This window comes from Lissotriton vulgaris, chromosome 10 (genome assembly GCF_964263255.1).
Source record: "Lissotriton vulgaris chromosome 10, aLisVul1.2, whole genome shotgun sequence".
Lineage (NCBI taxonomy): Eukaryota > Metazoa > Chordata > Amphibia > Caudata > Salamandridae > Lissotriton > Lissotriton vulgaris.
In genome coordinates this window covers 1072171140-1072198668 of record NC_141698.1, presented here as the reverse complement: position 1 = coordinate 1072198668, position 27529 = coordinate 1072171140, and the positions used below count along the sequence as shown (strand labels likewise).

At 48.6% G+C, this 27529-nt stretch overlaps 1 protein-coding gene across 4 annotated transcripts in view; it reads right to left on the bottom strand.

Annotated features, from left to right (window-relative positions):
* Positions 1–27529, bottom strand: part of TOP2B (DNA topoisomerase II beta) — a 683650-nt gene that overhangs the window by 608195 nt on the left and 47926 nt on the right. For 2 of the 4 annotated variants that reach the window (XM_086942135.1, XM_086942136.1), the window contains exon 1: positions 10354–10474. The exons of the other annotated variants lie outside the window; for them this stretch is intronic. In XM_086942135.1, the coding sequence (XP_086798261.1) occupies positions 10354–10365 (12 nt within the window). In that variant the 5' untranslated portion in view covers positions 10366–10474. Of the gene's footprint in view, positions 1–10353; positions 10475–27529 lie in introns of those variants that run through there. 4 annotated transcript variants of the gene reach the window in all.

Genomic DNA, 27529 nt, shown 5'->3' with positions numbered 1-27529 from the left:
GCCGCTAGTGCAGAGGTGTGCTTAAGATGTGGGGGTTCCCATGGGCGGTGGGGCGCTTCTACTGCTGCGCCCTGGCCTGTTGCAGCTGCAGGGAAGGAACAAGGCGAGCAATGAAAGCTATTCCAGGAGGGAATAAGATTATAAACTTGTTGAAGGAGGAATCTATAGAAGAGAGGCAGAGTACCAAACTCGTATGCCTCAGCGCCCTAGGCTGGGACATGTCATTTTTGTGGTCTTAGACGGCTCTGCTGCAAACTTCCAGAGGCTTAAGTTGTGCGTCACAAACAACACGGCTCCCCAGGTTTAACCAACCACATCTGTAACCTGAAATATAGAAATCCCACCAACGTCCAAGTTTCTATGCCAATCCAAGGATGGCCCTGAACTGCTAGGCCTCCACAGTTAAGATCTGTATAACAAAGTACGGTTAAGCCGCTTCAAAGTAATGTAGAGAAGTAGAAGGCAGTCTGTGTTTGTCTGTCTGCTACCGGAGATATTGCTCCACTATGTAAAGCAAACCTGAAGTACACATCTGAAACATGCATACACAACACGCTTTACACCCGTGTTTTGTGTCACTGGGCAGATGGCACTTACAGATGGAACACAACTAAGTAAGGTTGGTCTGTTCAACCTAAGGTGTATTCTGCTGCTTAACATTAATGCTCAAGTTTGTAGAATCTGCCAAACCGGTCAGCCATTTTATGTAGAGCCTACAAGTCCTTCGCAGCCAAGGAATGGGTTTGATGTCCCTGGCCTAGGCCTGAGGTCACATCACCAGGCATGACTAGGATGGTCCATGGGGGAAGAGTAATAGTACACTGTACCCCTCCTGTTGTCTCCACATTTTATTTTTATGGTAACACAGCCACATAAGAAATTAAATTTAATAAGCGTAATGGGGAGATCAAATCTGCTTAATAAATGTTACCTAACATATAGTGAAATCTTTAATATCAGCTAGGAAGCTCACAGGCTCTGGCAGGATGTGGGCAGGTTCAGGATGGTTCCCTGCCTTTGCATCAAAAGGGTAATGACACACCCTTGTAACTCCTGTCCGGCCTAGAATGATTTAAGACCCTATTCATATAACTATGTGCGCAACTTTCTATGCTCGTCCCTCTTTCACCAGTTTTCTGGCCGCTCACAGACATACAAGTAGAATCTATGAGACCAAGAGCTATGGAGCAGGTGCCCTTGCAAGTGGCAGAGGCCACAGGCACCACTGTCAACAGGCTAGTCCAGCATGTGAGATTTCATTACCCAGAATGGACTGTACAGCTTGCATTGCCTTTCCAATGTTACCCTCCCACAAGGCAACCCTGTTTCCAAAAGATTAACAGACAAAACACATACCTCACCAACAGTACTCAGACAATCCTGTGCCTTTCTAAGCTGTGCTCTATTCACATCGATTGCTTTGCATCTCCAAAGAGGAAGTGTTTCTGAAACTCAATGGTGCACCGGTTGCCTAAAATGCCTACCCTGCTTCTCTCCTATAGGACTCACTCGTCATTCAGAAGCTCTCGTTTACCATCAGACTTTTTTAGGTCGAGGTAATATCCTGTCTGCCGAAGGCAGAACCGGCAGTACCGAGATTTAATGTTTCTTAGTGTGGACTATTTGTCGAGCCTCTGTTTTTGCCTCTCTCCCATTGGCTGGCTTTCTTAACGGAGGCCAGCCATTGGAGGAGAGAGCTGTCCCTCCGAATAGGCTCCGTCCTTTTCAGATTTGGAGGTGTGTTCGGTTTTCTTTCCACTTTTAGGCCACGCCCATTCAGAGAACACCGAACACGCCCCCGAATACGAAAAAGTTCAGAAGCTTGAGGCCGCTATTTTGTTTTCACCCGCAGTGAAGGTGAGCCGTTCCTCGCTGTCCTCTTGTCTTCTTCCCCCTGATTGCACTCGTGTTTTTCTTGTTTCACTTGTCCTGTCAATACTTTTCCCTCTTCTGTCCCCGTTACTTTGCCGATCTGTACATTTAAATGATATGATGATGCTTCTAATATGATTTCATGACGAGGAAGGTTTCTTCATAATTTTGCAGCGCCCTAGGATATCACTAATGTGGTCAACTATTACTTACTACCTTCTATTTAGGGGTTTTAACTGGGACTAATGGCGATTTGCATGCATTGCTATACATTTTATTTTATATGAAGATGAACTGAAGTACTGCTTTTGGAGTGGAATTTAATGTTATTTGGCTTACCGGAATAATACATTAGTGTGACCATACTGGCTATTGGACCCGCCACTTGGATCGCTATTGAACCGATAGCCAGCACAGATGGCAAGGTGTTTCAAAATATTTCTGACTAACAGATTACTTGGAGGAATCCCCATGACTATGGGTCTCCGGTATCGTCATTCGTATTTGTGTAGGTTTGTTTAATTGATTTCATCTGGACGATGAGTTGTTGGTTTAAATTAATTATATAATGAAGGAACGGATTTAGAGTTCTTACTTTAATTTACGGTAATAAATACGTTATGGTGATCTATCTGTATGGTATCACCGTATGCATTGCGATCTGAACTAACTCCACTTTAAGATGGCTGCTCGTTTGAGCCTACTGTTGACGGGAACAGAATAGCAGCAACGCTCGCGTGGTCACGTGATTCGTGACACGCTCAGCTCCCCCTTCTTTCCTTTAAACATGGCGGGACCCATCACCTGTCGCTCTCGCCGGACTTTGGTGAATGTTGCGGCTGTGCCATATCACAGGTACGATACCAATGCCGTCTAGGCTGCAAGGGTTCTTTGTCTTTCTGGAGGCATCACACAACCGGAGAGAGGGCCTAACAACTCTGGTTTCCTCTACCTATAGGTGCTGCACTATTCCTTCATCCTTATCGTGGAAGACACACCTGGTGAATTTCAGGTATGATGGTGACGCCGAATACTTGCCGGCTGCAGCTCGCTTCCCCCCCTCTTGAAGGCAGAGCCACAGCCCGACGCCTGCGCCCTTTCATGCACCCTATTTCATTCTGCTTTGGGGGATAAGTGGTCTTTTGCTTATAGCCTGGCGAGTGTGCGTCTTCCTGGGGTATAAGGCTGCCTGCTAATTGATTAAGTATTGGAAATCGTCAACGGCAGGGCCGTTTGTGTGTCTGTGTGTGCGCGCGCGGGGGGGCTGTGCGCGCGCGGGGGGGGCTGTGCGCGCGCGGGGGGGGCTGTGCGCGCGCGGGGGGCTGTGCGCGCGCGGGGGGGGCTGTGCGCGCGTGTGGCTGTGTGCGGCTGTGTGTGTGCGGCTGTGTGTGTGCGGCGGTGTGTGTGCGGCGCTGTGTGCGGCGCTGTGTGCGGCGCTGTGTGCGGCGCTGTGTGCGGCGCTGTGTGCGGCGCTGTGTGCGGCGCTGTGTGCGGCGCTGTGTGCGGCGCTGTGTGCGGCGCTGTGTGCGGCGCTGTGTGCGGCGCTGTGTGCGGCGCTGTGTGCGGCGCTGTGTGCGGCGCTGTGTGCGGCGCTGTGTGCGGCGCTGTGTGCGGCGCTGTGTGCGGCGCTGTGTGCGGCGCTGTGTGCGGCGCTGTGTGCGGCGCTGTGTGCGGCGCTGTGTGCGGCGCTGTGTGCGGCGCTGTGTGCGGCGCTGTGTGCGGCGCTGTGTGCGCGCGTGCGGCTGCGTGCGCGCGTGCGGGTTGGTTGCCTGGGTGCGGGGCTAACTGGGTGCGGGGCTAACTGGGTGCGGGGCTAACTGGGTGCGGGGCTAACTGGGTGCGGGGCTAACTGGGTGCGGGGCTAACTGGGTGCGGGGCTAACTGGGTGCGGGGCTAACTGGGTGCGGGGCTAACTGGGTGCGGGGCTAACTGGGTGCGGGGCTAACTGGGTGCGGGGCTAACTGGGTGCGGGGCTAACTGGGTGCGGGGCTAACTGGGTGCGGGGCTAACTGGGTGCGGGGCTAACTGGGTGCGGGGCTAACTGGGTGCGGGGCTAACTGGGTGCGGGGCTAACTGGGTGCGGGGCTAACTGGGTGCGGGGCTAACTGGGTGCGGGGCTAACTGGGTGCGGGGCTAACTGGGTGCGGGGCTAACTGGGTGCGGGGCTAACTGGGTGCGGGGCTAACTGGGTGCGGGGCTAACTGGGTGCGGGGCTAACTGGGTGCGGGGCTAACTGGGTGCGGGGCCAACTGGGTGCGGGGCCAACTGGGTGCGGGGCCAACTGGGTGCGGGGCCAACTGGGTGCGGGGCCAACTGGGTGCGGGGCCAACTGGGTGCGGGGCCAACTGGGTGCGGGGCCAACTGGGTGCGGGGCCAACTGGGTGCGGGGCCAACTGGGTGCGGGGCCAACTGGGTGCGGGGCCAACTGGGTGCGGGGCCAACTGGGTGCGGGGCCAACTGGGTGCGGGGCCAACTGGGTGCGGGGCCAACTGGGTGCGGGGCCAACTGGGTGCGGGGCCAACTGGGTGCGGGGCCAACTGGGTGCGGGGCCAACTGTGTGCGGCTGGCTGTGTGTGGGGCTCGCTGTGTGTGTGGCTCTGTGTCCGCGAATACTCTATACTACTCTCTAATGCTCACCTATTGCCATTGTAAATCACAACACCATTTATTTGTTTTTAAAGAAAAAAAAAAATTCATGAGCAATGCCAATAGCTCTACCTTTAATAATGCCGAGACCTTTGCATTGTAAATGCTTGTTTACAGATATATTCTGTAAACAGCAAATTTTTTATTTGTGCACGAACATATAAAACCTCCCAATTAGCACATTATAGACAGTTGTTACCTCATGCTGCCAAGGTTTGGATAGCCCAGGACCTTAGTTTCAATTGATATTCAGCAGTACTTTTATCCCAACACTATCATCACACACCATTATTTCAGATACATCAATAAACAGTCTTCCACAGAAAGCACATGCTATGGACAAGCAACCACTCAAGCCAAAGCCATGAAAATTCAGTTACCACACTCATCCACACTGAGCACCCAAGATCAAAACTCATTTCACTTTCACACTAAGCTACAGAAGCATTTTCGAACTGAACATTGAACAAACTCAACTGTCTTACATACGCAAACACAGACAATTATTAGCACATGGAAGCCCACACAAAGGGAAAACCACGTCCAGATTGAGATACAATGCCGCATTAATGGTAGAAATCAATATACAGATGCAAATAAAATAGTAGTAGTTCCACTCCATGAAGAGGGCTACATGGGTCAGAGACGCAGAATACCTCAGTGTGATCGCAGTAGAAGAAGCATGAACCATGCATTTTACAAGCAGATGACTGAACCCAACGCTGAACGATACATTTGCCACACCCCAACAGTAATGATATTCAGTATTAAATTCGGTATCAACAGTCTTGCGATGAGAAAGGTAGATCACAAAAGCAGCTCGAGTATGGGACTCCTCAAATATGCCATCTCTCCCAGTAAACTAGTTATACATTCTCAAACCACGTACTCTTCGCTATCTCGTGAAAACCAACCATCCACCCAGCCAGCAAGCACCACATAAAAGAGTTGGCTACCTCTCAGCCAACGTATTTTTATTTTACAAAGGTCCTAGGCTTTAGTGATACTTGAAGGAATAATTATCACAGGCTTAGAATAAGGACTGTGTGTTTTTCTTCTTCAGTGTCCAGCCGGACATAGAAGTGTTTATTTTGAATATAATTTAACGTTATACACAGAATAAGGTGAAACAAGTCACATATTAATGACTGGGCACAAGCCTGTACCAAGTCAAGGAAAACAATACATGGGGGAAAAAATAGAAAAGAAAATAACAGGCAAAAGAGGAGAAAAGGGTGGCTTATAGTACAATAGAAACTTTCAATAAGCTCAAACCCACAGTAACTGCCATAGAAAATACAAATTATAGAAAGAGCAGTACTGCACAAACCGTCGACGAACGTTTCGATCCCTATCTCCAAAGATATAGTGGGTTCATCTTTAGGATTATAATGAAGAGCTTTGCCTGATTGGTCGATTAAGCCGCGACGCGAGAATCGCGTTCCGGTTTCAACGGACTATGCACCGTAGGCAAGACGTGGCTGTCACGCATCAATTTGCGTTCAAGTTGATGCAGGTTATATTCATTCCGTATTAGCCTGGCAATATTGCGTAGGCATCTTGAAGAGTTTTTTGGCAACAACACTTGGTAGGTCCCAATTAGCCGTAAAAGCCTGGCGTTATAGGGTACAGGGGGTTACATTGACGTATCTGAGCGCTCTTTGTTGAAGGAGACTGCAGAAGGGGCAGTTCACTAAGGTAGCCTGGACCTCTGGGAATGCTTTCTCTGGCACGTGCAATGTGTATGAAGGGGCAGTGAGGCTATTTTTTGGACAGTTCTAAAGTAGTGGGTGTCACAAACCTTGTTCTTGCCCGGTGGTCCCGGGCAAGGCATGGCTGCGCATGCCGCAACTGGCGTGGTGTGCGCAGAGGCAGTGGTGTATTATTGGGACAGGGTTGTAAAGGAGCCATGAGTTGTGGGGCTGCTCTCTGCGCTGCTGCTCTGAGGCAGGGTAATGGGCCTGGCCTGCATGCTTTTCCTTGGTCGGTGTGTGCAGACAGGCAGTGCTCCCGGGGGCAGACACTGCCAGGTATGGGCCCTGTCTTTGTTACACAGACGGGGCACTGCTCTGCGCGGCAAAGAGCTTGAAGGAGTGGCAGGTAAAAGCCACTTCAGCAGCACTTGAATCGATTACTTAACTCCTTCCATGCTCGTGACGGAACCGCTCCGTCACGAGCATCGGTTGAGCTGTGCTCATGGCGGAGCGGTTCCGCCATGGCCCGCTCGGCGCGCCTGCGCGGCGCGAATTCCACGCCTGCGCTGGACGTTCCATTGAGCGGGCGGGGCCATGACGGAACCGCTCCGTCATGAGCACAGCTCAACCAAAGCTCGTGACGGAGCGGTTCCGTCACTAGCATGTGAGCGCCGCTCGGAATTGCCGCCACAGCGAAGGGGTTAAAGAGGATGGGGGCACTTAAAATACCACTCTGCCCCCAAAGCCCGGGACAGAACAATAACGAGAGCGCCTTTCAGCCCAGCTGACCCATACAGGGCTCCGATTGTTCCGTTTTACCACACAACCCCTATAACATGGGTAGATCAAAACCTGTGGTGTGTACAGAAAGGGGGCTACGGCCTCCATCATATACCGAAGTAATTATAAATGCAAGCCATGCTAATATGGGGGCGCGGCCTGCGTCCCCACACTAAACCCCCCCTCACATTGAATGAATTGTGACTCCCCAAATATTAGTGCATGCGGATTAAAGTGACAAAAGCTGCTGGCTAAGAGGTGATCCCGGAGCATGTGCAAGCACTTCCATTCCATGTGGCGTCCATGTTCTCCATCTGCAATAAACGTGCGGCCTGTTGCGCCATCGTTAATTCTGTAATTACTGACGAAATTTTACTATTTAGTGTGAATTAAGGGGCACTAAACAGGAACTTCGCGCCAGCCCACCGAGCTGCACGCAACCCCTCAGCAAGAAGGCACTGTTAGCAGTACAACTGTGGCCCAAGACCACACAGCGCGTCTGCCAAGGCACTGCAGACTCCATATGAATACACATGTGACACTAGCTCTGTGCATAGTGGGCGTTTGTCAGCAGCAGGACTGGACGAAGGAATGCACTATCACCTTGCAGGAGTATGCAAACTCATAGGTGGTAAACCAGCGTGCCCCCTACCTTGCACAAGGGCCTCCTAGAGAGGCATCTGCACAGGCGTGAGTCCGGCACAGGGGAAGAGAGGTAGGCAGCAGCCAGGGGTACGCTGGGAGCGAAGGGGCACGAAGTGCTCAGTTAACCACCATTCCCTCCCAAAAGACACATTAGTGATTCTTTCAGAACGTGTACTCCCTCCCCCTGCGCCTGCAATGAATAGCTGTCGCCATTGCGCGACTAAAAAAAAAAAACAATGGTAAACATGAGGCTGCTAATGATCGGGCGTTGCGTGTGGCCACATTGTAAACGTGAAAGCGCGCACAAAAAAGTGCTTAGTGGAAGACACTGTCTCCCGCCGCAAGTAAACGATACAATCCCGGTGGGCGGGGCCAAAAGCAGACCGGGTGGCAACACTCAGTGTAATGATTGCCTCCGGGGCAATCATTACATTGCTTTGCATAATCCATGACAAATCAATGCGCACAAATCAAAATTGCAGGCGGAGCAGCGACAAGACTTCTGGAACCGTATTGATTCCAAGAAGCCCTCGCATGGCGAGAGCAGCGCATGCGCTGCTCACGCCAGGCGAGACCTAAAAAAAATTCACCATCGAAAAATATTTAGGTGAAAATCTTCGCACACAGAAAATAATAGAAGACAGTGCACATTTTAGAAGACCAAAAACATCTAACACTTGCGAATATGCCGGTGATCTCAAAAGGCATTCAGTTTAAAACATGCTTTCTACAACTTTATACGCCAATATTGAAAAAAAATTATCCGACACAAAAACGTGTATTTTCAGGACTCCTAAGTTGATCTTTGGGGGGAAAATAGTTGGATTTCCAAAATATATTTAAAGCTAATATTTGAGTGATATAAATCAAATCGTTTTGGGCAGACTTACTACTAATATTAGCTTGCTGCCGGGGGGGGGGGGGGGGGGGGCATTGCAAATGTGGCTATTATGTATTACTAATGTAGTTGCATTGCATATACAGACTTTTTACATTACTTCTGACAACCAAACCTGATGCACTGAAGTAATCACTACTGGTAATTGTGCATTTGGGGGACACTATTGCAATAGTAACCACGTAAGGCAAGAATACATCTCTAGTAATATTAGCTGGGGAGGAATTTCACTGAACATAAGTAGCTCTTATTACAGAAACGGTTGGAGAACCCTGGTCTAAAAGAATGTTTATCCAGACAACCGCCCAAAAGATCCAGCTCGAAGATACATTGTTGCCAGTAAAAAATACTCCAGCCAAAAGGACACATAATGGAAACAATATTGCCTTAAGTTCCAGGATAGGCACTTCGTTCAGTTGGGGTGCTTTAGAATGTGAGGCTTACGATAAGTGTAGTAGCAAGAGTGGTTGTGGCTTTGCTCAAAATAAGGGTAGTTCGATCTAAGCTATAACCAAAGACTAAAGTTCTCATTACTAAAAATTGGTGCAATATTTATCGCAACAGATAAAATCAGAATCTGCTGAGTTGAAATGTATCAGGTGCGATAAACATTCACTTGATTACGAGGTATGGGGGACCATGCGGGTCCACATAAAAATCTGCACGCTCCATAATTACCCAGCCACCCCTAAATTAAATATGCGCAGGTTTCACCTATATGTATCCCAAAACACAAATGTGATGGGTAGGAACAGTAGCTACCACGCATAATACAATTAGCAGGATGCTCACATTGAAGGCCTACGTCTATAACTTATTACTTAATTTATTGACTCCACCCCCTGACAATGAGGGCCTTAGTCTTTAACTTAATGTTACTTAATCTTAAGCGGTACTTGCTACAAGAGTTCTTTGAAGAAAATATGGAAACTGAAGGCATCTTTTTAAAGAACGAGAAAACACTACCAGAAAAGCGAACCGGCCGGGCGCCTGGATTTAAACTGATGTCCCCAAGCTTCCCAGCAATCCCCGCTGCTCAGCAGAAACACATCCCATGCAAAGGAACGCAAAATCATGCTACATGGAAACAAACGCTGGTCCCTACCACAGACGGCAAAGCTAGTAGCATGGCAGCACACAAGTTTGCATGCACAAGGAATGTGCACAAATCATTTTCAAGACACTTTACAAATGTTTAACACTACAAGGCAATTTTAAGGCTGCAAGGCTGGTTTTTATGGGCCTTATACCCACGACATAAATCCATTCACGGAGGAGGTTGGTATGGGTGCAAAAACACGAGTAGGTAAATTATAAAGGGGTACTCGGTGTGACCCAAGAAGTGTGGTCATACAGTGCACAACAATGGCATAAAGTCTACTCGAGGTGTATTTTATCGCATTCCAGTGTTAAAACAATGAAAGAGCTCCCCCTAATCAAGACCAAAAGGTAAAATCTGCAAGATCTCGACTGAATTAGAAAGATTAGAAAAGAAAGCATTCATCTGAAAGCATCGCACCCGAACGTGCGACAATCGGCTAGGGGCGAGGGAAAGGCCCGGCTCGGGGGAGGCGAGGTCAGGCCCCGGCAGCGGAGCCCTCGGGCCCCGGTTTCCAGTTCTACCCCCTGAGCCAGCACAGGCCCCATTGTCTAAGCCGGCAGAGCTAGGCCCTGGCCTGCTGCAGCCCGGCCATTCATTCTGCAGCCGATCGGCGGCTGCGCAGGCCCGCGGGGGCGCCGAGGCCGGGGCCGCCGAGGCACGGGGCAGTGTTTGGGGACAAAGGGCCGAGTGTGCGGCAGCAGTGCACGGAGACTCACCGGGGGCATCATGATCGAGTGTGCGCCGCAGCCTGTCTGCGATCGGCAGCTCACGGCCTGATCCGGGGAGAGGAGGAGGGATCAGGGAGGGATCAGGGAAGGGGGAGCTCTTCCGCCCACACTGCCGCCTGCTGCATCTCATTACAGGCATTCAGGAGGCGGCGACAGGGGATGCTGCTGCTGCTGCGCACATTGCGGCCCGGGATCCCCGGCCGGCTCTGCGGGGATAGCCCCGCTGGTGTCCACGGTGCACGCACTAACAGAGGGTCTGAGGGGCGGGAACTCCGCCGCCGCTGCCAGCACCGCCATCTAAGGCGCAGCAACCGGTTCAACCACCCGGACTTAACCGCCAGCGGCCCACAGAAAGCAAAACCAATCTCGGTTACCAGGAGAATCCACCCACCCCTAACCCAGTTTGAATAAGAACAATCCACACCCACCCCTAAACCAGTCCGAATCAGAACCAATCTCGGCATTACCAAGAGACTCCACAACCACCCCCATAACCAGTCCGAATCAGAACCAATATTGCAGCTACCAGGAGAATCCACAACACCCCCAAACCAGCCCCAATAAGAACCAATCTCTTACCAAGAGAATCCACAACACCCCTAAACCAGTCCGAATCGGAACCAATCTCGGCATTACCAAGAGACTCCACAACCACCCCCATAACCAGTCCGAATCATAACAAATCTCGCTGTTACCAAGAAAATCCACACCCACCCCTAAACCAGTACGAATCAGAACCAATATTGCAGCTACCAAGAGAATCCACAACACCCCCAAACCAGCCCCAACCAGAACCAATCTGTTACCAAGAGAATCTACAACCCCCCTAAACCAGCCCAATCAGAACTAATCCGTTACCACGAGAATCCACAACACCCCTAAACCAGCCCCAATCAGAACCAATCTGTTACCAAGAGAATCCACAACACCCCTAAACCAGCCCCAATCAGAACCAATCTGTTACCAAGAGAATCGACAACCCCCCTAAACCAGCCACAATCAGAACCAATCTGTTACCAAGAGAATCCACAACACCCCTAAACCAGCCCCAATCAGAACCAATCTGTTACCAAGAGAATCGACAACCCCCCTAAACCAGCCCAATCAGAACTAATCCGTTACCAAGAGAATCCACAACACCCCTAAACCAGCCCCAATCAGAACCAATCTGTTACCAAGACAATCCACAACACCCCTAAACCAGCCCCAATCAGAACTAATCCGTTACCAAGATAATCCACAACACCCCTAAACCAGCCCCAATCAGAACTAACCCGTTACCAAGATAATCCACAACACCCCTAAACCAGCCCCAATCAGAACTAATCCGTTACCAAGAGAATCCACAACACCCCTAAACCAGCCCCAATCAAAACCAATCTGTTACCAAGAGAATCCACAACACCCCTAAACCAGCCCCAATCACAACCAATCTGTTACCAAGAGAATCCACAACACCCCTAAACCAGCCCCAATCAGAACTAATCCGTTACCAAGAGAATCCACAACACCCCTAAACCAGCCCCAATCAGAACCAATCTGTTACCAAGAGAATCTACAACCCCCCTAAACCAGCCCAATCAGAACTAATCCGTTACCACGAGAATCCACAACACCCCTAAACCAGCCCCAATCAGAACCAATCTGTTACCAAGAGAATCCACAACACCCCTAAACCAGCCACAATCAGAACCAATCTGTTACCAAGAGAATCGACAACCCCCCTAAACCAGCCCAATCAGAACTAATCCGTTACCAAGAGAATCCACAACACCCCTAAACCAGCCCCAATCAGAACCAATCTGTTACCAAGACAATCCACAACACCCCTAAACCAGCCCCAATCAGAACTAATCCGTTACCAAGATAATCCACAACACCCCTAAACCAGCCCCAATCAGAACTAATCCGTTACCAAGATAATCCACAACACCCCTAAACCAGCCCCAATCAGAACTAACCCGTTACCAAGATAATCCACAACACCCCTAAACCAGCCCCAATCAGAACTAATCCGTTACCAAGAGAATCCACAACACCCCTAAACCAGCCCCAATCAGAACCAATCTGTTACCAAGAGAATCCACAACACCCCTAAACCAGCCCCAATCACAACCAATCTGTTACCAAAAGAATCCACAACACCCCTAAACCAGCCCAATCAGAACCAATCTGTAAACCAAGAGAATGCACAACACCCCTAAACCAACCCCAATCAGAACCAATCTGTTACCAAGAGAATCCCAAAACATCTCAAAAGCAGTCTAAATCAAAACCCTCTCTCCACTAATAGTGGGTCCACAACCACTTCCAACCTGGTCTAAATCGAAATCAATCACTCTATTAGAGAGAATTCACAACAACCCCGAAACCGGTTTAAATCAAAACCATTCTCTCTTACCAAGAGAATGCGCAACCACCCCAAAACCTGACTAAATCAAAACCACTCTCCATTATCAAGAGGATGGACATCCACTCCATGTCTCACACACACTAAAACCAGCTCACATAGACTAATCAAAATAAGTGTTGCTCTCACCCAAGGACTACATGAATTAAAAGAAAAAGTTTTCAGTCCCTAATCAGAAACAAAATCTAGCTCCACCATTACCAGGAAAAATCAAAACTATTTCCCCATCACCCACAAAACTCCAACTAGCCTCTTTACCAGTTACAGACCCATAAATGACCACACACTCTTTTTCCACTCCATGCAGGGAATAAGACCAATAATACCCCCCACACACACACAAAAAGAAAGACTAACTATGTTCCCCACCGTTGGCTGAAACCAAAACCACCCCTCCTTTATTCACAAAACGGCAACATCAAATTACTTACTAAACTAAATCCAGTCTCTGCATTGCCAAGTGAACTGGAAACTATACCTACATCAAGAGCCTCCCCATCACAAATAAACCAAAACCAACCTCAAAACAAGCATCGCCACCCATCACAGAAACAACCACCAATCGCTCCCTTGACTTCCAGAAATTACATTCTCTAACCCTTCAGACCGACAGCCAGCCAAACCAATTTCAGCTTCCCATGCTGAGGCACAAACTGAGTGTGCGTAATATTATCTCTGTGGCAACTGAGAAGGCTGGAGTCGAGAGTCCCTGCGTGCTGTAGGAAATGTCCAAAAGCAGGGAGCCGAGCATGAGCAGTGGCACGTGTCCCACTTGTTGCATGAGCTAGGGTGTGTTCACAACTGGACATTTATGCACCCAAGTCTGGGTGTGTTTGCATCTGTTCCTGGTGTTGTCCCCCTCAAAAGGAGCAACATTTTACAATGAGATCACAAGAACAGCTGATGCCCCCTCTCTCAATCAAGTTCTTCTCTGGGACAATGGTCCCATAAGACAAGCATCATTGCATAATGGTGACTGTGCCCAGACAATGGTGAACCATAGCCAAGTTAATGGGGTCCAACTCCTGGTTTATTGTGGGCATCCTTGGACTAATCAGGATCACCCCAGGCATAATGATGGAGAAGTCATTGTTCATCAGGAGGCATTTCATTGTGGTCTGACATTCTTAGACACTATGCACTGGCGTTGCCACCTTTCTTAATCGGGCATGGGAAGGCTACTTGTGTAAAGTTGTGTAACATAGTAATCACAGAGCAACTAATAATAATAATAATACACATTCGTAAAGCGCACAATCACCCGTAAGGGTCTCTAGGCGCTGGGGGCCGTCGGGAAGATTAAGCAAGCTATTGCCCAGAGTCACATGGTGCTGGGCTGACCTGCCGCCGGTGCCGGGGATCGAACCGTGATCCCCAGATTCCAGAGTCAGTCACCCTAGCCGCGTCGCAACACCGAGAGTTCTTCAGTGGTTACCCTTTTTCCACATGCAAAACTCACCAGGTTTTTTACCAGGCAAAATTTGAACATTAAAAAAGTAATATAAGTGTGCAAAATTACTTCACTATTTATTTATTTTCGGAGGGGTTGGATCTCTGTGGGTGTAATTTTCTTAGTTCTACTTGCAAAAGCCTGGTCCATCAGGCTCCATTTTGGTATTTCCTGGCTACTTGAAAGATAGGTCATAGATACATACCTCGATAGAAGACATTTATAAAACTGTTCTTGGCCCAAGTCATACTTTTTTGGAGCTCCTCTAAAGATTAAATCCGATCTTTGTCTATCACGTCTCCTAACTTGAAGATGCCCATGTTATCACCTCCATTAAACCCATCCCTTTTGCCATCCAGTTTCCCACTAATAGATGGACTGAACCTTGGAATGTCTTTTCACCCCCAATTATCTTAATCTTGCTCTCCATGGTCCAATGTGCCACTTTAAGTGCTAGAGACAGGATTGGTTATTTTCTGTCCATACACGTTCAAGGAGTGACCTCATTCATTTATTTCTCCTCGTGCAGACTGCTGTACTAAACCAATGTCCTGTAAATTTTATGTATAGCTACTCTCTCATTTCCCCTTTCTCATAACAGTTTCAGAAGCTCCCTGAAGTAATCCTTTAGTATTATGTACTGTGTTTTGAAGCGGTCTATGTTTAGAGTGCAATATAAAATTTGAATATAGAACCCTCTACACGATGGGAAGAGTACGCCTTTTCGCCCAGAATGACATTCCTTTCCCTAATCTTAATTTTTTAAATCCTTATGTGTACAGCATTTTCCTCGTCACCATGACTCCTACCTACTTAAAATCCTATAAGCAAATTACAGTCCTTTAGGACGGTCTCTTCCCTCTACAACACGGGTAAAACCCACCAACTTTTCCCAGGAGATTAAGAATCCTGGTAAATTACCAAATATACAAGGTATGTGCACTGCCCAGAGCCAAACTACAGGTCTCCGTGGTATAATAGTATACAATCCTCAGTCATTGAAATATGCCGCTTCTGTACCCAAATCTATTCTGATGGGAAGAAATACAAACATAGCTTGAGTGGGAATAGCAAATCAATTGTGCCTGTCCTCACAGCCTCTAAAACGAGAACCGCAGTTTAAGTGGGTCCCATTTACAGTTTCTCAATCCATTTGAGGAATCCATCTACAAGCTGCATTTTTATAGGAAAGGTATCATGCACCAAACTCAGGGACAAAAGGCTTTTTCAGCATCTAATGCAAGACCTTCTACAGACCCAACGCATGCACCCATGGCACATCGTGTTGTAGCCTTCTGAGTCTATACTGGTTAGATTTATTTGGCATGAAACCCCACGGGTCTATGTGCTTAATCTGGATATAGTTCAAATACTTTGTTTTCAAGAGCTTTAATAAATATTCCAAAATAAATCCATTTGGAACCAGAGGGTTCCACAGTGGCCTCTGAGATTTGGTTGCTTGTTTCTACCATCAATTGTCTTTCCAACTTCTTTCATGATCTCTCAAAATCACCTTCATTCCTCGTCCTCTACTCCCACACCGCAGCTTAATATCAACCATCACTCTCCCACTAATACCGGGCATACAAGCCTACAATTAACTTTCCTGCATGGTCACCAATGTCTCATTCAACCGTAAAAAAAAAAAAGACTTCAGTCGTATTCATAAATATTCAACTGCTCCCTTATTAAACAGGTGTCTATTATGGACACAGTCGGCAGTTTGCAATCCCTAATTTTATTATTAGAAAGCAGTTTTTAATGCCCCAGAAAAAATATTGAACTCAGTACCTGGGAGGGCACCCTTAAGTGGAACAAAAAACAGGAACAGCTAAATCCAGCTTTAAGAGAACTCTAAATCAAATGAACACACCTAAGACCCAACACTTCTACAATCCTATACAAAATAGAGTAATCTGCTGTCTCTAGTCCATCACTGCAAATAAACATCTGTCAATGACCATTGTCTCTGCTGGAACTAGGTCGCATAGCAAGGATGACAGCAAGAAAAATGTCCCATTTCACTTCTGTTGTGGTAGTAAAACACAGCTGGTATTAAGGTTCAATGGGCCGCACCGGGCCCTAGTGCAACTGTACCAATGGTAGGTATATGCACCTGCCGGGACTTCCAGTTGAACCTTCTTCTGCATGAAAGTTCTAGTTTGTGGACCATATGGTTCTTACACATTATGGTTACACTAAGTTTCTGTTCCGAGGAATCCAGATAATGACAATTTGTCTGTACATTCTTCCACACCCTTTTGGCTGTCATTGGTAATAATTTTTTTGCAAGGCGTGTTATTGCTCCATTCTACATGGAAATCTCACATCATCCCTCACATCATACCTGTATGATACGAGGAAAACTATGTTCTGTACCCACACAAAGTGTGTCTCTTGCAAATAACAAACATCCGACGCATAACTACTGCTGTGGTTAAACAATATCCTTTTTAATTTGGTTTCAGACGTCTTACATTGTATGTTAGGAACATCATTCACACATTCCCTAACTTAGTCCCTGTAGTAGCTAGCTGCGTGTCACCTCTACGCTTCAAATCTTCAGATTATTGACAGGGTGAAGTAGTACAAATTCATGGTTTGACCACCTCTGCCCAACTAAAAACCCTTCCCAACGATCACCCCACAAATTCTCTAGAAGCATCTGTTGACCCCAACTTATTTCCTTTCTTGCTCTTGTCAAAACTACCCACTCACTAATCTGTTGCCAATTATGTTAAGCTCCATGTAAACACAGTGCAACAATGCAAAATCCACTCGTCTTTTTTCTGCAATTATATAGGCATTGCTCTACCCCTCTGCGATAATGGGACTTACACAGGAGGAGGTAAGTCCAGAAAGTTTTATCGAGAGCGCAACCCATGACGTGGACGGTGTGCCAGTCACAAATCCCAACAGCTGACTCAACAGTAGGAGAATCGCAGAGACAGTCCATCCTCAAACATGGAAGCAATACAGGTCAGAGCAGAGAACATTTCAAACATAAGCAATATACACCACATCACCTCCCCCTTTCTAAACAAAATCATAAAGGTAATACAAGAACAATTATTACATGAACAATTGTACAGAGTAGACCTAAAATCAGCACAGAACAGTCATCATATTTTCTAGGTGCCTTGACGCTTCGATTATATATTTTGACTTAAACTTCAGTGTCAAGTAATACTCTCCCTTCCTGTAAAGATTCATGAATTGGCTGTGGCATATTGAAGACAGCGTGACTGTGACTGATACTACTGGCTAGATCAGAAGATGCATAACTAAACTGTAACCAACATGAGCAGTCAGAGTCTATATTTAATTTCCTTCCAATAATTTCAGCTTGCTGCCGAATCAGTTTTACCATCTGTACCCTTTCCCACCATCCTTTCCCTGCTAATAACGACCCTTTGCTCACCTTGATAACTTTTACTGCTGCAGTAGACTTGGATTCACCTTTGTTGACTGACTGATCTTTTGATTAGAACCCAGTATCAACCAATGAAGGCAGTGTCCAATGAATTATGATTCTCATTATAGTAACTTTAAATTTTAACCTGATTCAATGTCACATTAGAAGAAGCCTCACGTTTATCATCTTGTTGGGTAACATTGCTCTTCCACCTCATGTCCTCAAACCATCTATGAAATAAACCTGTGTGAACTTTTCTTCTGAGAAGGTTAAAAGGAGGTATGCCAGTTGTACAATGTGGTGAGATGGTATAGCTCCATACCATCTTCTTAAGGAAATCACCTATATCTACACCAGACGTAAGTGCAATCTGGATACCTTCCTTAATAAATGTGCTTCCTAGCTCCACCAACCTGTTTGAAGAAGGCAAACACAATGCAACTTTTAGGCGCTTCACATCATAACTCCTCAGGAAATCATGCATATATTCAGAAGCGAAGTGAGTGCCATTGTAGGTGACAACCAAGTATAGCCCTCCAAAATAAATTCCTTTTCAAGAAATTTGAAAACAGACTGTTAGCGGATCCCACAAAAGAGAAATACATAGTATGTTTGCTCCTAAACCAGCAACCTAGAGTCAATTGCGTAGGGAATCCGATCCCTTCAGTCAGGGAGTAAAAACCCTCAAGTCTATTGCATAGGGAATCCAATCCCGTCGGGAAGTAACAACCTGCATGTACTAACTCGAAACGCCTTTCCCAAGCTATGATGGCGGCGGCCGTGCAGTGCATCTGCAAGCGTGCTGACGCGTTGCTTTGACTTGAAGTCACTGCCTCTCCATTGCAGGGCACAAGAAATTGTGTTGCTCAAGCACCTGGCGCTCGCATCCGATAATCTACAAATGCTCGAACACATGGTACAGGGGACTCTAGACCAGCCAATGAACTTGGTCGAGCTCGCGACCAGCAAGGAAAATTGACGAAATGTAATGTCCAGCATACTCTACTCGTCTCTGATGGCCCTCACTTCTTCGGATGCTCACAAGCGAACCATGAGCGAACCACGACCTCTGTCTTTGAAGCGAAGATGCCAGACAGACCCAGATGGAGATCTTGGTCTTGGCGGGCTGTGAAAATTAGGGTGATCCCATCCTTGTCGCCATTTTATGTAGTAATGGGACTTGCACAGGATGAGGCAAGTCAAGAAGGTTTAATCGAGAGAACAACCCATGACTATACAGTCTGCCAGCCACAGATCCCAACCCCTGACTCAACAGTAGGAGAAGCCCAGACTGGCACTCCATCCACAAATGTGGAAGCGATAAATGTCATAAAGCAAAGAACATTTAAAATATAAATATACACTACACCGTCCTCCCTGCTATCCCATCTCAAACCGCTCATGTTGGTCACCACCCCATACCATGAATGTTCCAGATCCCTCACCGCCCTCCCCCCCCCCCATATTGCTGCCACTACTATGCTTCATGCCATGTCAAAAGCCACATAAATCACGGTCACTCTGGACTCGTTTCCACACTTCTTTCTTTTCGCTCCAGCACCACGGGAAATTACCTTACACCCCATCTTTTGCTGCTTGGTTTGATCAACTTTGCATCTAAGGCCGATGACACTTTACTGTTGCCGCCTCTCATTCTTCTGGGCTTCCCTCTCAAATCCTAGTCGGACTTCCTTGCTCTCGCTCTTGTGCCTTCTATATTAATATCCTAAACGGTTACTGATCTGTGTAATTATAAAATATTTTCCTTCCATAGTACTGCAAGCCTGGATGGGAAGTGCACCATATCACACATTTCAATTATACACATTTTTTCTGACCTCTTCAAAGCATTTTCATTGCTCTGGATAAGTGCGGGATGATAAACTGAACAATTCCTAGTAGATCTGAACAGCGTCGATACCATGATGACATCACAGCCATGATCATTTAGGATTAGGAGTTCTAATGGGCCCAAGGGGGTAGTCTGTACCTGTCACACAGAAGACTGGTTCCACCTGAAAGCATTTGAATAAGGTTGCATCTCATACCAGCTTGTTTTAACGCTTCAAGGAGTTCCTGCTCCCTTGTAATCTCTATCCCTTCTGATATACCAGCCATTTTAAGTTACTGCACTGTGCTGTTCTATGTATATTTTACTGTCTCCTCAAGTTGAAGATGTCACAAGCCTTTTTACTCTCCCTTCCCGCATACTGCATCCTTCAGTTTTGACACGGTTCCCTCTGAATCGGAGGCTATTCTGGAGTCTGGTAAATGAAAACATTGGAATGTTGAGAGCTCCATTGAAGAAAATGGAGTAGCTGTGTGATTACAATGGCTGTTGTAAGCCCACAGCTCCAACATTCCAAAGTTTGCCTTTCTGTTTCTCTCTTTTTAATTTAGAACATTCAACCCTTAGTAGGTGGAATGTTCCAATAGCTTGCTGCTGCGGGCTATACCTATTGTTAAAGGGCAATTTACCTATAACTCCGATTCAGGGACTTTAACAACTGGAAAAGTCCTAGTCAGCAGGCTATAAAGCTATATAGCCCACCTCTGCAGCTGGTTGCAAAACAGCAAGTGGTTGCATAATTTTGAGCAGGTGACATGGCACATTGCTTACTTATCAAGTCTGCTTTGCTAAATAGCTTAGTATGTATGGCTTACCACAGCCTATTTTTATATTAGAATTTAAAATGGCTGCCGGCCCAGTTTATCTTCGGAGTATTTATACCAACTCAGGGTAGTGGGGCTACCATCAAGTAATGCTGGGAATGTCTAACTTCATAGGCATCTCATCGTCTTCTCTGGCCCTCCACTGACACTCTGGGCTTTCTACCGCCTCCACCACTGATAGCACAATTCTTCTATAAACAGTTGGACAGCCTTTTGCAGCGTTGGAGAGGAAATGCCCAATGCAAAGGACTGCCCGTCTTTCACCAAAGCTAACCCCAGCACAACTGGTGCTGTAATCAGGGCATCAATCACAATGAGTTTCCAGTGGTTCGCTGCCATTAGACTTCACAAAGGCAGTTTCTTTTCCAGTTCTGACCTCACTCCTGTTCTTGCATATGTGTACTCTTTGGCCATAGATGATTTTATTTTGACCCCTTTTTGTTTATTTGGTAGTATTATAAAAAGGTCCCATAGAGAGCAACACAAATGTGTGTCTTCACCAGTCTGGAATTGATTTTGCCCCAAGGATTTTACGTTTTCCATTAAATATAACAGACAACATCCAGACAACATCCTCATCCAGGTACCAGTTAACCCTGTGTGGGGATTTCATATCCTTGGTTGCATAATCTGTAACGAGGGGCTAAGTGCCCAAATCAGAAACCTTGGTTGAAAAAAGAAAGTGGGCATCTGGAGGTAATGTGCACACCATACTTCTAATCTTCATCTGTGCAATCAATAAGGGAAAACTTGCTAACCGGCACGTGTCAGTTATTTTCCAACTCAGCACAAAGTAAAAGGGCCAAGGAAACAAGCTCAGCTAAAAATAGTCTAACATGGGAAAAGGGCAGCAATAGCAGAGATAGGAATAAGTGATGCAGAGGTCATTGTGCACTAGAGTAACTCAAACGAGTCCAGACCAACTTAGGGCCTTATTACAAGTTTATCAGTCCGTGGACCGCCACGGCGGTGGCAGCCTGACCGCTGCAATCTCATTACGAGTTGGGCAGATTGAGTTTCTGAAGACTACCAGCAGACCGCCGGCCTCACAGTCGGGGAAAGGCAGCTGCCATAAGGCGGTACGGAGGTTCTCCACCGCTGTGCGCATTAAGAGTTGGCTTTGCAACTCACCCGACCGCTGCGGTCCAACCATCTGCTTCAAGGTGGCAGAAATGAAGGACCTGGGGTGCATACTCACCCCTTTCTTGTTTTTCCAGGCAGAGTTAAACGAGTATCCCTTTCTTCAGGTTCCCCCTTCAAAGCAGCATTTTCACCCCTTCAAAGCAGCATTTTCACCCCGAGGATTAAGACTGAGGCGATTACAGGTGAGTCTTTGACTATATAACCATTGCCAGGACTGTTCACATATGGGTCTGACTTCGGCAAAGAGTAGATGGTATTTTTCAACATGTATCGTGCATAAGTACATTCAACACATATGCAGTCGAAATGTTCACACAGGCATCCATACATATGAGAAGAAAACTCACCACCGCTGCAAGATCTCCGCAGCCACACCAGCGGTACTGTGGTCAACTCGCAATACAGCGGTCTAAAGAGCGCCAGCACTGTGGGCGACGTGGTTTTCAGGCGGTCGGAAAGCCTAATTCTTAATTAGGCTCTTAATCTGGTTAGCATCTATATGGGATCAGAAAGGTATTATTTTGTCCAGAGGCCAGCATACAGACTTTGGTGTCACTATCTGCCACCCCCAAGGCCAACTTCACTTCACCGACTCACCCAGGAACTTGGCAAGACAGCATCAGAGTTCAGGAACCAAACCAGATATCACGGATGTAAATGCAGAAGCTGCGAACTGACGACTAACAAACCACAGGTTTCTTAACTCAAAACCATAGCCCACTTATCACAAGGTTCGTTTTGGTTGAAAAACCTCAGTGCAAGGAGAATGGAAAGGGGCGACCACTCGGTCCCCCCGAACGTATGGTAGGGGGCCCGGATCCCCCCGGGAAACCATTTTGGGCAGGGGGCGTGTCACGGCTGGTATGCCCGAAGCGGCGTAGCCGGGGCGCGCCTTTTCCCGCCCAAGAAGGGTTGCCCTAGACACCTACACCGTTGGCCACGCCCCGTAGGCGTACCGAAGGAGGGTACACGCCCTCCCGAAGAGGAATAAAAAGAGCAGCAATCCGAAGAAGCATCCTCTTGTTCCTGTGCTTGGAAGCTGCACCCTCTCGTTGCACGTGAGCCCTCGACGGAACAAGGAGCAATTTTGAGAACTTGTAATTTTGTCTCTCTTTCAGGACTTCGAGCCTAAGGGTCCAGGACCGTGTTGAGCAACGGGGATTGAATATCCGTTAACAATGCCTGGCAAGAAGGCGGGAAAGAAGTCCGGGACTGATCAGATGCTTCGCATGCTGATAAAAGATATGGCGAGTATGAAGAAGCAGATGGCTGCGATGAACAAAACGGGTAAACCGAAGAAAGTTATAGGCCCGGCATTGCCGGGAGTTGTCCCCGCGGGCAGGGGGAAAAGGGTCAGGAATAGGACGGCGGGGGAGGAGGTCCCGGTTCCCGAGTTACCCCCGGCAAGCCCGGTCATTCCAGTCGAGGCTCCGGTATCGATCCCCGACGCGGGTCAACCGATTCCGGTTGTTGTTTCGCCCGCCAGCGAGAAAGACATGCCTCCCGAATTAGCTGCCCAGTTAGCCGCATGGCTTGGCAGAAAGATGGGGGGTGCTACGGCACCGGGAGACACAGCCGAAGAGGCCAAGTTACTAATGCAGCAGTTGCGGCAGTCGCGAGATGCCGTGAAGGCGAATCTCCCTCTTCTCCCCCCACAGGTGACCTCGGAAGGACCGGCAGCTGGTGTCGAAAAAACAGCGGGAACAGCAATGGAGCCGGGTAAGCAAGCATTGCCAATGGCAAGGGAGGGGTCTTTGCCCTCAAGACGGGAAAAGGTGGTCCAGCATATACCGTTGGCCACGAAAGAATTGATATGGGCTGATAAGTACGTGAATTTGTTTTCCCTGCTAACTGACCATCGCGAGATGGGAGTATGTTAAGACACAGAAGGATTTGTGGCACCCGAGTGTATGGCGAGCCAAAATGGCGGGATTCAGGGTTGACAAGACAATCTCAAATTGGGCCAAGGCCTTTGCGATGTTTTCTGCAATTATTGGGGAACGTAAGCCCGAGGTTTTGACCGAATTGTCCTGCTATCACGCACGAATAATGGATTTTTATGAAACGTATGAGGGCGATGAGTGGATGGGTTACGATATGAAGTTTCGTAAGGCCAAGGAGTACGATTCATCTCTGACGTGGGATTGTCTCGACTCGATCTCTTGGCAGAAGCAGCTCCTGCCGGGCGCGACGAAGTCGTCCTCGCTTGGCGGGAATAGGTCGGGGCCTTCCCGCCATCAGCCTGCGGTGCCCTTTCGAGCAGGCCCCGCTGGTGACCACCAACCAAGGAATGGTGGGAATGGGGGTAAGAAAGGGGTCTGTTGGAATTTTAACAGGGGCAAGTGCACAAGGCCACAAGGAACATGTAAGTTCAGACATGAGTGTGCAGGTTGCGGAAATTCGTCACACCCCGAGAGTTCGTGCAGAGCCAAGAATGGTGATACAGGGGGTAGAGGAGGGGCCAAACAGGTCTGAGGGGGTCCATTGTGTACCGCTACCTACCCCCGTAGATATCATGGCAATGATCCCCTGGCTAAACGAATACCCTGATCATGTCTCCGCTGGGGTGTTGAGGAACGGCGGGGGATTTTCGTGGGGAACCACTTTGTAGAATCCAACTGTCAGCTCAGCATAATCCAGCGGTGGTAGAGAGGAAGATTGCAAAGGAGGTTGCCCTTGGCCGGATTGCTGGCCCATATAGGCACCCGCCAGTGACTAATTTCATCTGTTCCCCGTTGGGAGTGGTTCCCAAAAAGGACCCGGGGGAATTTAGGCTGATCCATAACTTGTCATCTCCGAGTCTATATGGGGTCTTTCGGTGAACGATGCGATTGACCCGGGAGTTTGTTCGGTGCGGTACGCATCCTTCGATGATGCCGTCGCCATGTTGAATCGCCTGGGGCCCGGAGCGCTGATGGCGAAGTCGGATATCGAGTCAGCGTTCCGGCTGCTCCCGGTACACCCACTGGATCAGCGTCTGTTAGGTTTTGTGTTCCAAGGTCGCTACTACATGGATAGATGTATGCCAATGGGTTGCTCCATCTCTTGTGCTTATTTTGAGAAATTCAGTTGTTTTCTTCAATGGGCGTTCACCAAAGCCACTGGCCATGCTCAGGTTATGCATTACCTAGATGATTTTTTGTTCTTGGGGCAGCCGGCGACACACAATGTGCGCAGGCGTTACAGGAATTTTGCACTCTCATGCAGGGGTTCGGGGTGCCATTGGCACCAGGTAAGACGGTTGGGCCATCTACATCGCTCGAGTTTCTTGGAATTGAGCTCGATTCTGTGGAGGGATGTTTCCGTTTGCCAGTGGGAAAAGTAGCGAAGTTCAGGGCTTCCCTGGAACTGTGCATTAGCAAAGAGAAAGTTACTCTCCATCAGTTGCAACAAGCAGTGGGCCAGCTTAACTTTGCCCTAAGAGTGATACCAATGGCCCGCCCCTTTTCCCGCTCAATTGCACAAGCCATGGTTGGTCTCAAGGAAGGACACCATCGCACGAGACTGTCTGCAGAGGTTCGCCAGGACATGCGCATATGGTTAGCATTTCTGGCGGATTTCAACGGTCGAGTGGTGTGGAACGAGCCGCCAGCGTCCTCGGACGAGCTGGGTTTGTGGACCGACTCGGCGGGGAGCGTGGGATTTGGCGCCATCTTTGGTAATCGATGGTCGGCGCAAACATGGCCGACGTGGTGGCACACCAGCGGTCTCACATGTAACATAGGGTTTCTCGAGTTGTTCCCCATTTTTGTGGCTCTGAAGGCATGGCCGGATCAGTTCCGAGATCGATCTGTGGTGTTTTGGTCCGATAATATGACTGTAGTTGAATGCATAAATAATCAGGCAGCACGCTGCAAGTGGATATTGAGATTACTGAAGGAAATTGTACTACTTTGCAGGAGACTGAACGTACAATTCAGGGCGAAGCATGTGCCAGGTGTACTGAACCAGGCGGCTGATGCACTCTCTCGTTCACACATGCAGGCTTTCAGGGGTTATCTACCTTCCGCGGACCTAGCGGCGGCACCATTTCCCGAAGCACTCTGGCTACTCGGTGCCCCGGATTACAAGACCTCGTGGCAGCAAGCCTAGCCCCCAGGACAAGGAAGGCATACGAAGGAGCGTTTCGTTCCTATTGTGCATTTTTGGGTCCGGCAGGAGGGGACAATTGGGGTCAGGAGGAATATGTCCTGAAGTTTCTAGTAGCACTGCACAGTGCAGGCCGATCAGCGGCAACGGCCAACAGGCACCGGGCCGCCATTTCATTCATGGCGCAGGCGCATGGCATCAAGGACCCCACATCGTCCTTTTTGGTGACAAAGGCCCTTCGTGGTTGGCAACGCCTTGAGGGTCATAGAGTAGACGAAAGGCGCCCGATTGGGTTAGAGAGGTTGTCCCTGCTGATGTCGATACTCCCCACGACATGTTCCTCCCAGTTCGAGGCAGTGCTGTTCCGGGCCGCTTTCGCATTAGCGTTCCATGGGGCTATGCGGGTGAGCGAGCTGGTTGCAAGAAATAAAAACGATGTGGAGGGGGGTCTGTGTCGGGATCACATTCTGATCAAGGGTGATTCAATGGTGGTCACAATAGCCAGGTCCAAGACCGACCAGGGTGCTATGGGAGACAGTATTGTTGTCCAGCGCATGCGAGGGTCCCCCATGTGCCCGGTGGAGTGCGTTGAGGAATATTTGGCGCGAAGGGGGGCTGCATGGGAGGGAAGCCTGCTGAGACACATCGACGCCACCCCACTGACAAGGTTTCAGTTTAAGAGGGTGCTAACAATGGCAATCACAGCGGCGGGCTTGGACCCGGGTGATTTCGGGACCCATTCCTTTAGGATAGGGGCTGCTACAGAGGCAACAGCCAGGGGTCAGAGTGTGGAAAAGGTGAAACAACTGGGACGATGGTCCTCGAACTATTAAAAAAGGTATGTGCGGTTGCACATGTTGTGAAGTCAATGTCATGCACTCACGCTTCTTGTCTTCTGTTTGGTTTACAGTTTCGCGAGCATGCTTTGCTGGGCGGACTGTGCAGTCGACCCGACACCTGGGGACCAGCGGTCAGAGATCACCGGCTGAGGAAAGAGTGGTGTGGGTCGTGGGCCACTCATACGTGAGGCGGGCCAGGGACGTATTCAAAGCAGGTGACGTGACTCACGCAGCTGGGGAATACGGGTACAGGGTGACCTTCCACGGAAGGGACGGGCTCTGTATTGACCAGTTTCAATGTTTTGTCGAGGAACTGTTAGGGCGGACAAGGTCACCGCCGTCTGTAATCATAGTACACCTGGGGGGCAATGACTTGGTGTCACTCGGTCGGCGAGTACTACTCGAGCGAGTTCTATCTACTGTTAGCTGGCTGGCGAGAAGATTCCCGGGTGCACGATAGCATGGTCCCACATGATTCCCAGGAAGGTGTGGCGGGGGGGCCTCTCTGTGTCAGCACTGAACCAGTCGGTGAAGAAGGTCAATAACAAACTTGGTAGGTTGTTTCGCTCGGCGCAGTTGCACTGTATTCCGCATGGATGTATTCGGGGGGACCACATGTATCTCGAGGATGGGGTCCATTTGTCCCGGGAGGGGAATGTCTTACTCATAGGAGACTTCATAGCTTGGTTAAGGGGTTTGTAAAAGCATGACCTTTAGTAGGAGTTTGTGGGGGGGCCGGATAGCCGGTCAACTATGCGGCCTGTGGCGGTAAGGTCATGATCGGTGAGCAGTAATTTCAAGGTCCCTAGAGGGGGGGCGCCACCCCTTATGGATGGGAGCGCCCGGGGGGAGGCGGCCATTGGCCCCTCACACGGGGAGGCGGCACCCACTAAGTATGGGGTCGCCTAAGGGAAGGCGGTCATAGGCCCCTTCCAGGGGAGGAGGCGGCTGGATGCCCCTCCTACGAATTTCCCGGGGCCCGGATATCCGCGACGGCGGATGTGATAAACAGTGTGGGGTGGGAGGGGGGTCCACGCTACCTTCTAGACACCTCACACGAGTCCTCGGACGACCATTAAGATGGCGTCGAGGAGAATCAACACTAACAAGTAAAAATCTGAATTGTACAGGGCTGACACTATGAT